General features: G+C 41.4%; 1 protein-coding gene across 7 annotated transcripts; it reads left to right on the top strand.

Annotated features, from left to right (window-relative positions):
• Positions 1–276: 276 nt before the first annotated feature.
• PCTP (phosphatidylcholine transfer protein) lies at positions 277–10,703 on the top strand. 7 transcript variants are annotated; one of them, XM_038165428.2, is made up of 7 exons: positions 700–840; positions 2,620–2,764; positions 3,920–4,037; positions 7,617–7,696; positions 8,032–8,203; positions 8,872–8,939; positions 9,413–10,703. In XM_038165428.2, exons 2-7 carry the CDS (start codon positions 2,753–2,755, stop codon positions 9,476–9,478), a joined length of 516 nt encoding a protein of 171 aa, XP_038021356.1. In that variant the 5' UTR covers positions 700–840; positions 2,620–2,752; the 3' UTR covers positions 9,479–10,703. The 7 variants fall into 7 exon arrangements, with proteins under 7 accessions (XP_027327224.3, XP_038021356.1, XP_038021357.1 ...); XM_038165429.2 differs by having other exon boundaries at positions 2,620–2,691; XM_072025673.1 differs by lacking the exon at positions 700–840 and adding an exon at positions 1,048–1,097.
• The last annotated feature ends 2,899 nt before the right edge of the window (positions 10,704–13,602 follow it).

The following is a 13,602-nucleotide window of genomic DNA, read 5'->3' on the forward strand; positions in this document are numbered from 1 at the left end:
TTGGCAGAGAAACTGGAAAACGATAAATGTTGCCAGACTTGCACAGAGGTTACCATGACCAACACTGGGCTAGTGCTGGCAGGCAGGCTAAATTTTAGTAGGTCTGATGAAGCCCCATACCCATGGGAGTGAACCACAGGAGGTTTCATAACCTTATGAGGAAGAACTTCTTTACAGTTCGGGTGACAGAGCACTGGGACAGGCTGCCCAGAGAGGCTGTGCAGTCTCCTTTGGAGATGCTCCAAACCCATCTGGAAGCCATCCTGTGTACCATGCTCCAGGTGACGCTGCTTGAGCAGCGGGGACTAGATGACCTCTGGAGATCCCTTCCAACCTCAACCATTCCGTGACTCTGTGACCTCCACCCTCGGGGAGCACAGCAGGCCCAGAGCCAACTGGATGCAGCTCTGGGATGCCACCGCTCCCGGCCCCATTTACCGAGACCCCACAGAGGGGCTGACTGGCAAAACTGCACGGGGAGCGGTCCTGGGTGCTCGTAAGCCCCGCGGTCTCCCGATGGCCCAGACCCCAGACCCCAGACTCCAGACCCCAGACCCCACACCCCCGACCCGTTCCCCGGCGCGGCCCTCAGCGCGGCCCCTGGGTGCCATGACAGGGCCGGGCGGCCGGGCGGGAGGGGCTGTGGCGGCCATTGGCTGTGCCGGGCGCTGCCGCCGCCGCCGCCTCCCGGCGCGGAGAATGGAGGCGCCGCCGCCTCGGGGCTTCTCCGAGGAGCAGTTTCGGGCTGCCTGCCGGGAGCTGGACCAGCCGGCGCCGGTGGCGCCCTGGCAGCTCCTGGTGGAGAGCATGGGCGTGAGGATCTACCGGCTATACGACGAGGTGGGCGGGCGGGGGAGCTCCCCCACGCCACAGAGGGTGGCGGGGCCTCGGGCGCTCCCCGGCCGGGCCCGGAGCGAGGAAGCGGGGCCGGGCCCGGGCGGGAGGAGCGGGGCGGCCCCGGGGGCGGCCGGGCTGCGGGAGGCGCCGCCGAGTCCCGCCGGCCCCGGCTCGGTTTCGCCGTGCTCCCAGCAAGCAGCTTGCCCAGTAATGCTATTAAGTGCTGCCGGGGAAAGCCGCTCTGCCGCGGGGAGCTCCAGGTTCGCCAGCGGCCGGGGTCGGGGTGGCTCCTGCGGCGGCCTGGGGGTGAAGGGAAACCCCTCCCTGCGCACCTGCGCCAGGACCTGCCGGCTCCCCGCCTTCTCCCCCTCTCCAAAACTCCTTCCGAGCTGAATTTTTCACCTTTCTGCCCCTAACATCAGGAGGTAGTTCAAAAACGGTGGGGGTGAAACTCTGCTTTTATATGGATGGACTGTTAAGCTGGCTGAAAAACATGCAGGTGTTTTTCTTGTGCTTCTTGCGAACTGACCCCGATTTGGGGAAGGTGGAGGAGGGGCTGGGAAGGCTGCAAGGGAACGGCATAGGTCCGGTCTTCTGATGTTGCTGGGAAATAAGTCTCTTGCTTATTCTGTCATTCAGTTGCCTTGAAGTGCCCCAGGAAAAGAAGAACCATGTCTTAAGAGGAGGGTCTTCAAGTTGTTACTGGAAAAATTGGTTTTTAACACTTACTGAACTGCACATCAGCTGTAACAGCGGTAGTTCAGGAAGCTGAAGGCAGTGTTTATATTTCCTGTTGCCTTCTCTTTCCACCTTCTCTTCAGGCTACACAAATAGGTCTCCCAGGCTTTCCTGTACACCTTTTCCCACAGCTTTTCTGTGCTGTGTTCCAACCTGCTGATCGATTCCCCTGCTGATAGGCCTCTGAAACCTGAAACATTTGACTTTTTAAATTTTTTTCTTGTAAATTGCTGTTTTTATTGACTATCCTTGTCTTACTTGCTGCAAGATTAACTGTTCACCTGTCAGGTCATGATGTGCTGTTTCATACTCTTTCAAAATACTGCCTTTTCAGTAAAAGATATTCAATGAGGTATGGCACAATTTGTCCAGCAGTGGAACTCTTAAACTGGTAGAGAAGAACAGCATCAATTCTACATGAATAAGTTGATCCTTCTGGAGCTGTAGTACAAGAACTTGAAGGCTAAAGATGACAGAATAACTGGACTGATACTGTGAGCCAGCTGAACAGCTAACTTTGAATGTAAGGTAGAATCCTATGTATTAGGTGAGGAGATTTGTATCAGTTTCTGAATTCTTTGACAGTAAATTACATCATTACCAGCTCTATTTTGACCTGTGTTGGTTGTTCTGCCTATAGCAAAAATGTTTTAAAGACCAATAATGTAAGCATATCTTTTGATAGTCCTTGATCAAAAAGTATTACCAGCACTTCAAGCTGCTTGTTGAGTGGAACATAAAAGCTTTGGAAACAAACAATACGACATAATAGTTCGTGTTCCTAAAGCTTTTACTCTGTTTAGAAGTGTGATCTGTAGTCTATTCTCCTTAAATTATGAAGCATACAATTCTATACAAAGTCTTTGAGGCAAGCTCTGATAGCTTAAATGAGAGAACTGCCCCATGGCTTTCCTCTGACAAAAAGAACAAAGGATTAAGAGGAGCTAAAGGATGCAAAGGAACAGGGGGTGTGCTGATGAAGAGCTTTGTATATTGGCTGCAGAATTAATGTTTCAGGTGGGCTTGGTTTTTTAACTCTTACAGTTGTAATTAAAGACCAGGAAAAGAACAGAAAAACGTCTCTTCCGTGGAAGAACAGCTCAGTGGCAAGAGAACGTAAGACTTACAAATTATTAGCAGAGCGAGGAAATTGGTGGTTTGTATAGTCTCACCTTACATGACACTTAATGTAAGTACACATACATGTAAGATAATCCGTATAGCATTTCTGACTAGTGACCTTGGAAAGAAGTAGTGCTTAAGCTAAAACAAATACTTCTGAAGTACCAGCGTAGTGCTTTGGCATAGACTGAAAGCACCTTGATTCAGTTTCAAGTATGATATTTTCAAAATTACCTGCCTTGTAAAAAAGGAAATGCAGATGCCTTTCAGAAAGGTGATATGAGTTTATGGGGTTGCATAGGTGCTCAGCAGTCCAGGATTGAAACTAGGGATTTATGCCTCAACAGTGCCACAGTGAAGATGAATAACTTAAGTTTATTAGAAGATCAACTAATCACTAACAGAATGTTGTATAATCCTTCCTTCCCTTTCCCTGGGAATGCTTGAATTTGACTCCTACACTGTATTCTCAAAATACTCTCATTGTTATAATGTCATGAGCCGGTACTAACAATAGTACAGCATTGCTCTATAGGCACAGATGTAGTTTCCATATGTTTAAAGAAACATTAAAAGTATTGGTGTTGGAGATATCCTGCACCCCACCCCTTCAGTGCAGGCAGTTTTCAGAAAGAAAATAACTAATAGGTACTCAAGGCAAATAATAAGTAGTGCATTGTATATAAGCATGAACACTATAAAGCATTCTTATATCACAGCCTCCGGGATGAGTGTACCTAACTTTCAGGAAGGCATATTCTGGATCATGTAGTACTTGGCAACCTCCTGGAAATGAATGAGATCCTTATGCCTGTTACATAGAGCCTTGAGGCTCTGCCACAATTAAATGCTTGTGTTCTGGTATGCTTTAATGTGGGCAGGATTTTGGCCACACTGACCATTGGAGATGAAAAGGGGTGCGTGTGCGTGAAGAAACATGGTCCCTCTGGAACTACTTACGAAGTAAAAGCATACTGGTGTAAGGGAAGGAACAACCATTGTGCTGGGCAGGTCAGCCTGTCTGGATTTAAACTTTCATGTATAGATCAAAAAGTCGAGAGGTTAAAGACTGAATCTTGCATTGTTTTTTCAACACTTGCTTTCACAGCTCCTGAGCGTATTTGTAGTATGTGCCCCACCTAACTTCCTTCAGCTGTTCTCTCTGCTGCAGAATACTTCCCTTTCCTGTGTGACTTTTCCTCTCCCTATTCTGTTTCCACAGCAATCAGGACTTTATGAGTATAAAATCTTCGGTGGGCTTGCTGACTGTCCCCCAAAAGTGTGTGCAGATGTCTATATGGATTTAGATTTCAGAAAACAATGGGACCAGTATGTTAAAGGTAAGCCGAGCTAGGCAGTTTAAAAGCAAGTTTTATGCCCACACTGGCTTCCCACTAAAGCTTTCTTTAAAGGTATTTTAAAGTTGTATTGTCCAAAGATGTTGGGACAGACTCGCTTGTCTTTTGGGATAAGGTTGCACCGTGCAGCAATACAAGTAAACACTGACGTGGAACAGCTAACATCTCACCACCACAAAGCTTCCTTTTGGAATGACTTTTTTCCTTGTTGGTTAAAGCATATAACTTTAACATCAAATTTACTTTAACATAGAAATTTAACATCACTTGTTATGCTGGAGCACCTAGCATCTTCAAATACTGTTGTTAATTGCTTAGTTAAACTTTAATAGGTGTTCTGTACCTTCTGTGCATCTTTGCATATTGTAGCAGGGGCTGGAAGAGTGCAGTGGGTTACACCAGTTTGATGTGTAATTTGTTTTCCCTGAAAGTGGTTGTTCTTGGCACCTTGTACAATCAGAAATGTTTGAATCCTGAGAAGAGTTAGTGATTTGGGGCTTTTACAGAGAAAGGAATAGCTAATTTAGATCTGTATGTTTAACGTTGGCTTTGAAAAAGGGGGGTTTGACCTGGATATCCAGATGATGTTAAAACATCTTAAATCATCAGGGACAAAGGCAAGGATTTAACTGATGCAGGTCTCCCACAATCCATTTATTTAAAGATGGGGAGACATCCCATTTTAAGTCTGTGTCTTAAATAAGTTCAGGCCAATAAAACTGAAACACATGTCTTGCTGAACAAAGAACAGTGTTACAAAACCAAAGAATTGTTAAATGTTGTGCTTGTTTCATTGAGGACAGCTCTATTGTGAATGATTGCTTGGCTGCGTTTTTATAGAGAACCACTTATTTGGTTCACATCAATACTTGGTCGTAATTCAGAAGCTGTGTCTAACTTAGTAAAGGTGTTATCTGTCTAAATGGACAATAGCTTTCCTGTAGCAAAGGCTGCTTTTCCACTAATGAAATAAAAAGAGATTGAGGTGGAATCTAAATACACAAATATTATCATATTGGATGCCAAACACCTCGTGTTAGTTTAAGTTACTTCAGTAGTCTTTGATTTAAGTTCATTTAGGGGAACCAAGCCCTTTTTTAAATAAGGCAGTTTTTGTAACGCTTTCTTTGAGAAAAGAAAGGAAGCAGTCGGGGGAAGCTACACCCTTAGACAAAAACTAGATAATGTTGCGAAGCTGGAGTTTTTATCCTTGCTGACCATGATGTGTTCGTCTGCAAGTTCATACTTGTGCCTGTATTTCAAGTACAGTGTTTCACAGAAGTTTACTCTTTAAGGGCATAAACATAATATTAAGACTTTCCTTTTAGCTTAAAATTTAACACAAGCCTATCCATTCTGTAGAAGTGTACTTACAATGAAATAATGCTAGCAAACGTTTTTTTATGTAAATTATGTAAGTTGTTTTTTCTACCTTCACACATAGGGAGAAAAATGTGAAAGCTTCCACTCAGAGCCTTCTTGCTCTTTGTTTTACTACTTGTGTTCCTTGTTGCTCTTGCAGCTTGACAGTAATGGCAGTCCAAGGAGGAGTTCTCTGCTGAACTGCTGGCTGGCATTGAAATAAAAACGAGACCAGAGTAGCAGTAGCTGACTTTTTAGTTGAAAAGGTAACTGCTCCTGCACTAATTGTGAGAGGAGCTAATCTCTATCCTCTGGTTCTGTTCAGCAAAACTTTATATGAAGGCCTGACTGGAGGCAGATATGAACAGGATTCCCGTGAGTACTCTAGAGGCTCATGCTTTGATCTCTTCTTGCCAAGGATTTGCCCTTGACCTCTGAAATGTCACCGTCAGTCTGTTACTGCTGTTGCATTGCTGTTAGCACCCCGGCTGCTTCCAAAGCAGGCTCCTGGATATCCATGAGAGCAGCACCTCGCAGCTGTGATGGGGATATCTTGAGGCCTGGGGGCTTGGCCTGTGCTGCAGCTGCCAATTTATCAGAGAAGCTGTGACTAAACAGTAGTGACTGAAGTACCACATGCTCCTGTGCTATGATACGAGACAGTTGGGCCTGAGCAATACTGAAACTTGCAGCTCGTAATTGGAACACTGTCCTGACAGAGATCGTACTACCCAGAAATTTAATGGTAGTAATTGACTGCCGAAGTAGCAAATGCTGATGTGCCTATTATGAAGAAATCAGTCTGGTGATATGTTGTAGGTAGGTGAGTTAGTTGCTAACAATTCCATCAAGGTCTTTAAATCAATGTCTTAATTTCTTTGAAAAAGGAAAGCTCTATAGTTAGAAATGAAAGTAAAGCTAATAAACCAATACTCCAGTGACCTCTGGTGGCAAGCGTAATGCTGTAGCTTATTACAGCACTGGGAGCATTGTGCATCTGATACTGCTCCACTTTGGAGAAGAGGAGGAGCTGTTTTTGTGGGTGACAACTGACTGGAAGGGCATACTAACAGAAGCCCAGTTGGGAGCATGTCATATAGGGAAATAATCTTCCACTTGTGGCACACTTCTTGACTTAGTGATGAAGGTATCTGTCTGTTCTAGCCTTACTTTCAAAACCACAGAAAGTGATCTGGCAGGCTTGCATTAGCTCTGAAGGATCTGTAGTACCTCAGACAGAAGTCTGCCCAAATGGAGGAGAAAAGTACTCTGCCTGCTGATGTGAACCACCCAGTCTGGATGAGTCTTTATAGCTGAACGCATGAAATGACAAGTCCCTGGACAGGCAAGATCTTACCCCAGCTCAGGTCTGACGCCTGTCAGATCCTTACCCTGACAATGGCAGTTACTGCCTGAAAAGATGGTGCTACACAGTAGACAGTTCTTAAAACTCAGGTTTGTAGTTTGATTTGAACTATATTCCCTCCTTTATGCCATGCTACTCCTGCCTAAGTCACTGTCATGTTTTAGGGATTTTTCTTAGCTATTTTCCCCCCCATTCAGCTGCCTTTTGATTGAGTTTTCAAGCAGACTGGAGGTGGTGTAACGGAGGCTCATAAACTGTTCAAGCTTCATGTTCACTGCTGCTTTTATATACTGCTGTGAACTTCTGAATAGGTTTTCCAAATTTCATTAATCTGTCATGTAAGACCTCTTAAGGTATTAGAAAGCAGTACTTGTCCTGGTTCCATAGTAACTCAGAATCGTTTACAAGGATAATGATGTGCTTGTGAAGAAGAATGTTCGCCTTGCCATTCAGAATAATGCAGAATATGCATAGGTGAGGAGAAGGCTTTGAGATGGAAAGGCTTGGACTGAGCTAACTGTCTAAAAAGAAATTTGACTATGCCTCCTCCCAGATTTACTCTGTTCATTTTTTCTTTTTGCATCAATGAACTGAGTAGCAGCAGAAAAAAATGGGCCACCTGTTTTTGTGTGTTTGGTTCCTGAGCAGTCGTGTTACAGACTTATTTTTTTTAAATCATCTACTGCTACAACTTTACATGCATATCAATTTTGATGTAAGGGTTGCATGCAGAATGGGTTCATGTCTGAAGTCTGAGCAGTCCTTAATGCCGTATATGCTTGTGTTGTGGTGGAAATTAAAAATATCTAACAATCTTCCTTTTTCAACTGTAGAACTGTATGAGAAAACTTACAATGGTGAAAAAGTAATCTACTGGGAAGTGAAGTACCCTTTTCCTCTCTCAAACAGAGATGTATCCTTTAATGCTTTTTGCTTTCATTGTATTTTTTGTCACCTGGTCATCCAGGGATCCTGATGGAGTGCTGACTGTACAGCTTTCCTGAACTTGATCTAGCATCTCACAGTCCTCGTGTTATATCAGTATGTATAGCTGGAGGAAGAGTGTGGGTGCTTCTTCCCACAGGCAACTAAAGCTTGCACAGCTGAATTATCACTCTGCAAGACTGAATCCTGCGTAAGCATAAGAAATAACTTGAAGGGGCTGCTATTCATAACGGAATTCACTTGTCAATTCATCGTATGTCAAACTGACGCTGTTTTGACATGCCTCCTCAACTCAGAACACAGTATGTCTATATTCGTGAATGTCAAGAGATGGATTTTGATGGGCGGAAGATCTGGGTTGTGTTAGCTCAAAGTGTGTCTGTTCCTCAGTGCCCTGAAAAGCCTGGTATTATCAGAGTTAAAAGTTATAAACAAAGTCTGGCAATTGAAAGTGATGGCAAGACTGGATCTAAAGGTAAGAAGTCAAAAAAATAGATCACAAGTCATGTAGCCAAAGAATGTGTGCGTTAGCAAAATGCACGAAGAGGGAGACTGGAGATTTTAAACTAAAACAGTTACTATGTAAAGTGGATATAGTGAGCTCTAGGAGTATTGAAAAATGAAACTTGGAAAAATCCAGCACAGTGTTTTACCATAAAGATTTTAAATGGTTGGGCTTGGTAAATAAGAACAGAGTACTGATTGCTTCGCTACCAAACACACACACACCTGTCTTCCTGCCAGTCAGTTCAATTGGGTAGAGTTGGAAAGCGCTTAATTCATCAATGATTTAAGTACCATGTTTGACAGGTTTATAGATGATAGGCTTTGCCTAGAGAGTGACTTCTGACTCACTTGTCCTTTAAAGACATATTTACTTTATAAAGGCTGCTTAAACTGGTTTGGAATAGCATAAATTAGTATTATTCTTTGAACCCCTCAGAGGTTAACTAGGAATGGTTATATTTATCTCAAATTCCAATTCAATACAAGTTTGACTCCTTTTTTTGTAAAGGACTTGGAGCAGAACTCTTGTACTTAGTGCTTCAGTCATGTGTCTTGATAGTTTCTGTCATATGGTATTAGAGCTAATACCTAAGCTATGTCTGCATAACTTTCTGGTAACTTCTTTCTCATCTCCAGTCTATATGTACTATTTCGATAATCCTGGTGGCATGATTCCATCATGGCTGGTCAATTGGGCTGCCAAGGTAAGTAAAGGTTGACAGGGCAATTGTCTTTGTCTGTTTCAAAAAAATATATTCACTGTATCCAAACCTGTCTTCTGTATATTGGGGTAAAATTATTAATTTTTTTTAAATGGATGTATTCATCCTCCTAGGTCTTACACAGTGACATTTTTAGAGACTCAGTGTTGCTTGCTCTCTTCATAGCAATTGTCTTAATATTTTTTGATTTCTATCAAATTCCTTGGCTTAGTCAATGGGGTAGCTAAATCTGTGCAAGAAAAACAACAAATCAATGTTCCAGAGTGTATGTGAATAGCCTTAACACTTCGATAATGCAGTCTGGTCATGTAGTATTAAAAGAATGGTCTGCTTGTACCAGATGTTAAATTGTCCTGTATTTGAAGGCCTTGATCTATATAGTGTGAATATGCATCTTGCTATAGTTCTTTTTGATTACATTGTACAAGAGTGACTTACTGCTTTTCTCTTTACAGAGTGGCGTGCCTGCTTTCTTGAAGGATATGCAGAAAGCTTGCTGTAATTATTCTAAGAGAACATAGGTCACATTTGATCTGAATTATTTAATTTCTAAAGTTCTGCACTTACAGGAATAGCTATTATACACTGGATAAAATCTACCTCTAACACTGGAAATCATTTTATTTTTGTCAGTTTATGCCTTGAATCTTGTTAGAGCTTTGTTTCCATCTCCAAGTGAAGAGCTACCTTCCACCAAGTTAATATAACATCAGCTGCCTCCTCTTCATAGTATTAAGTACTTATTTTTTTTAGTATTAGTACTTAAATTTTTTCATGTCCTCCTTGCTTTGCTTATGCTGATTGCCATAGCTCAGCTAGAGGAGTTTTATTGATTAAAATTACATCCTCAGGCAAGAGATGATCATTTTTGCTAGGAAAAATATCTGAACCTGTACTGAAAATTTTCTGCATGTGTTACGCCCAGATCTGTTTTTGTGGCCTTGCAGGGTATCTTCGTACTGAAATTGAATAATGGAACTTACATTGCTTGAGAGGAAACACTTCTGCTACCTGAATTTATCATTCTTAATGTTGTCTGCCTGCCATTAACCTAAAAACAATAGTGTTCATAGATGAATTACTTGAAGTCTGCAGTAGGAACTGGAATTTTGTCACTCAGCTTCCTTGTGATGGCTTTAAGTCCAGATATAAAAGCACATGTACCTAAAGCCTTGCATTCACATCCCAGTACCCCGATATGAAAAGTATGGAGCATTAGCTGTGTCTAGCTAGTAAAAAAGGAGGAGTTGGCTTCCATGGTTAATTTAAGGGGAACACATTACATCTTCAGAGTCAGTAACTTTACTGACTGCTTGGAAAGAACTTTGGACACCAGCTCTAAACTGGAAGTAATTTTAAACTGGATGCCTGCAACTGATTTAGACATACTTGTTTCCCTGCTTGTGAATGAACTAGATACGAAACGTGGGATTGCTTGCATTTTTAAATTTCATGTTGATGTAAAGAATGAAAATGTTAATTTTGGATGGTAATCCACTAAAATCACAACTGAGCAGGAAATTAAATTTACAGCACCTTTGCAGGGGGAGGGTAGAGTGCATCAAGGGTGAGAGGGCCTCAGTCTCAGGGATGTAAAATATTCTGCATCTTTACTAAATCTGCTCCTGTTTCTGAACAGATCTTGTAAAGGAGTAGCTTTATATTGTTAAAAAAATAAAATGGTTGAAGTGATTGCCTTTATACCTCATGTGAATGTTTCCAATAAATCATTACTCTATTTGTGAAGTCCTTTTGTTAAGTCTCTCGTGTTTAAGACTATGCAGGTCAGAAATGACAGGCTGATTTCATGTGCTGTTTCATTTCTAAAGCCTTTTTGATTCATGAGAACTAAGCAGGATTCCATGTGTTCTGGCAGCAAGCTCCTCATCGGCTTAGGTGTTTTTTTCAAGTGTCTTTTAGTCAGAGAACAAACACCAACAGAGAATAGTACTCATGCATAATACTCTGTAACTTTCCATAATTTTTGTACATACGCACTTACTGGAGCTGGACCCACCTTTCTATTTGTATACCAAAAATTAATCATATTCATCATGTCAAAAATATGATGGTGTTTTACTTGAGCATATAAATTCTCAAATTTCTTTTTTTTGGGGCAGTATTTGCAAAAATTACCCTGAGCTTCAGAAATCATTTTTAGTGCTGTTAAGTATGTAAGAATTCAACTGGCATAAGCAATCACAAGCATACTGGTGTTGCTTTAGAACAACAGGACTGGGATACAAGTTATGTAAGACAGAAGAGCAAACCAAACTGTTCCAGACTTGAAGATAATGGAATTTGAAAAGGGGACTAGCTGAGTGTGGATCCTCATAGATGAAGCATGGAAAGTAATGGGTTTCTGATTGCTTGTGAGATTAACTACCTCTGTACCACAGTAATATCAAACCTATCTGCAATGTAAATCTACCTTAAAACAGAGTTCCAAGATTTACAAGGACATTTACCTAGTGAACTGAGTACGTGCACAGAGATGAATCATGTACAGATGAGTTAATTTTCTTATTTTTTCTTCAGCTATTCCATAATTTTGTTTAGCCTTTAATGAAAGCAGGATAAAGTGGAAGTATTTTGTATTCATAAGTTCATGATTGCCTCCTTGTCATTCTTATAGTCACTTGTCATCAAGACATAGTACGCATTTGTCTGCAGTAGGCTGAAGCATTAAGACTGAGTGTTCAAGAAGCTGAATGGTCCCATTGTCAATCTTGCTGAAAACTTGATTTCCTACAGACCTCACAGTGAGAGTGCAGAACACATGGCATTTGCTCACGTACCCTTATTAGAAGCCATTGCACAGGCAGTTTCTTGTGCTGTATGCAACTTTCCAAATTAAAATTCATATTTGATTAAACAGTAGCTACTGAAAACAGCTTTTCCTTTATTCACAGCATCTAATCAGTGAAGAGAGATGAATGCAACATCAAATCTGTTAAATTTAGGTCCCCATTGGCTTTCATAGTGACATAAATATGCAGTGACACTTCATTCTATTTATTTAAGTATGAGTTACTACACCTATCTTTTATTGCTAGTGAAGAAAAAGCTGTTGCAGCTTTGTGTGGTGTGGCTTCTTGTTTAAGTGGGAGATTATGGCCCAGAAAAAAAGTGTTTGTATTGTTAAATTTTCGGATGCAGAAGACTTATTCATACAGCATTTTAGAGCCTTATTCAGGACTGATTGAATATATTAATAATGTATAAATTATACCTGCATCGTGAACTTTTCTGGATAGCTTGAACAGAAATGTACCTGCTGTGAAAGTCGTAAGGCATGGTACATTATAAGCACTGCGCACAGAATTCAAAAAATGCCAGCCCTGTCCCATGCTGCTTGTTCATGTAGCACCTGAAAGTTAGCTTTCTGTTGCCACCAGCTGGCCTACAAATGGAGCTCTGAGTTTGAGCTTGTAGGATGATATATTGTGAGTTATAGGATCATTTGAAAAAAAAAAAAGAGGAATTTCCACCAGGTGATGACTGAGCCTCTTATTTTAAATATCCCTCCCTCATTAACAGAACAGTACGTACTGTTCACTGTAAGGTTTTCCTTATAGTGAAGTAGAACTGGGAAACTGCTGTAGTTTCTGTCATTATTACAGGTATCTGATCCAAAGCTTGATGATCTGACTTTCTATAAATCATAATGAGCTTTGGATATATTCTGATATATAAATTTTATTTTAAAGTTACCAGGTATTCTAAAATCCTATTTTTGCATGTTGTTCACAGAACTAAGTCTTTTGTTTTTGACATTACTGCTCACCCACCTCCTGTTTCCATGAGGACTGATACTGGGCAATTTGCAGCACTTTGTCCTGCCAAAATCTGTATGAGAAAACTGACAGCCCTTCTCCCCTCTAGTCATTATTTCATGCCTGTGACAGCAAATGGCTTTGTTGTAGCAAAATGCATATAAACCATTCTTCTACGTTGTGTTCTAGTCATTCAAATCCATTCTTTCCAGGTGATCTCTCTATAAAACTATTGTATTTGAGTTGGAAGGTTAAGTAAAGGAAAGATTCTGAGTAACCCAAAGTCAACACAGTGAATGATGTCAGATGTGCAGTCGCTGTAGTTCTGCCTCTCAGAAGATGATGCGTAAAGGGAAACACAAGTTGTCTTTGCTCAGGAAACATCTGGTTGATACTTTATTTCTCAAGCAGGTCATTGGCTTTTTATAATTTAATGGAACAGAAAAATGTGGGAAGATAGGGGGATAGATGTCTGATACTAATGCACTCTAGTAGGCCACCTATCTTCCAACCAACACTTTTGGTTTCCATTATCTTAGTCGTCTGTGTATAAAGAATACTTTCAAGTGAGACCTAATGGTATTTAAATTTCCATTAGTTGGGAGTAATCTCTCCTGGAGCATGGATTTGCCTTACAGGAGGATTATTTCATAATCAAATTTACTGCCCCACTGTAGTTTTCTGGTGAGAGGAGAATACTAGACTTTGAGACAGCATTTCTTCCCTTTTCACTCATCTCCAAAAGCTGGTAAGACACTGAAAACCTCCATACAAAAACAGAGGGGAAGACTTAGGACTGGAGGTAAGTTATAGATCTAGATGGGCTACACTTAAGGTAAATGCCCTTTGAGGACTAATAACAAGAAATC

The sequence above is a fragment of the Anas platyrhynchos genome, chromosome 19 (genome assembly GCF_047663525.1).
Source record: "Anas platyrhynchos isolate ZD024472 breed Pekin duck chromosome 19, IASCAAS_PekinDuck_T2T, whole genome shotgun sequence".
Lineage (NCBI taxonomy): Eukaryota > Metazoa > Chordata > Aves > Anseriformes > Anatidae > Anas > Anas platyrhynchos.

Coding starts and splice junctions, on each gene's coding strand:
- PCTP (XM_027471423.3), top strand. CDS start 310: ATGACCTCTGGAGATCCCTTCCAACCTCAACCATTCCGTGACTCTGTG. Junction 4,038..7,616: donor ATGGGACCAGTATGTTAAAG/GTAAGCCGAGCT, acceptor TTTCAACTGTAG/AACTGTATGAGAAAACTTAC. Junction 8,204..8,871: donor TGGCAAGACTGGATCTAAAG/GTAAGAAGTCAA, acceptor TCTCATCTCCAG/TCTATATGTACTATTTCGAT.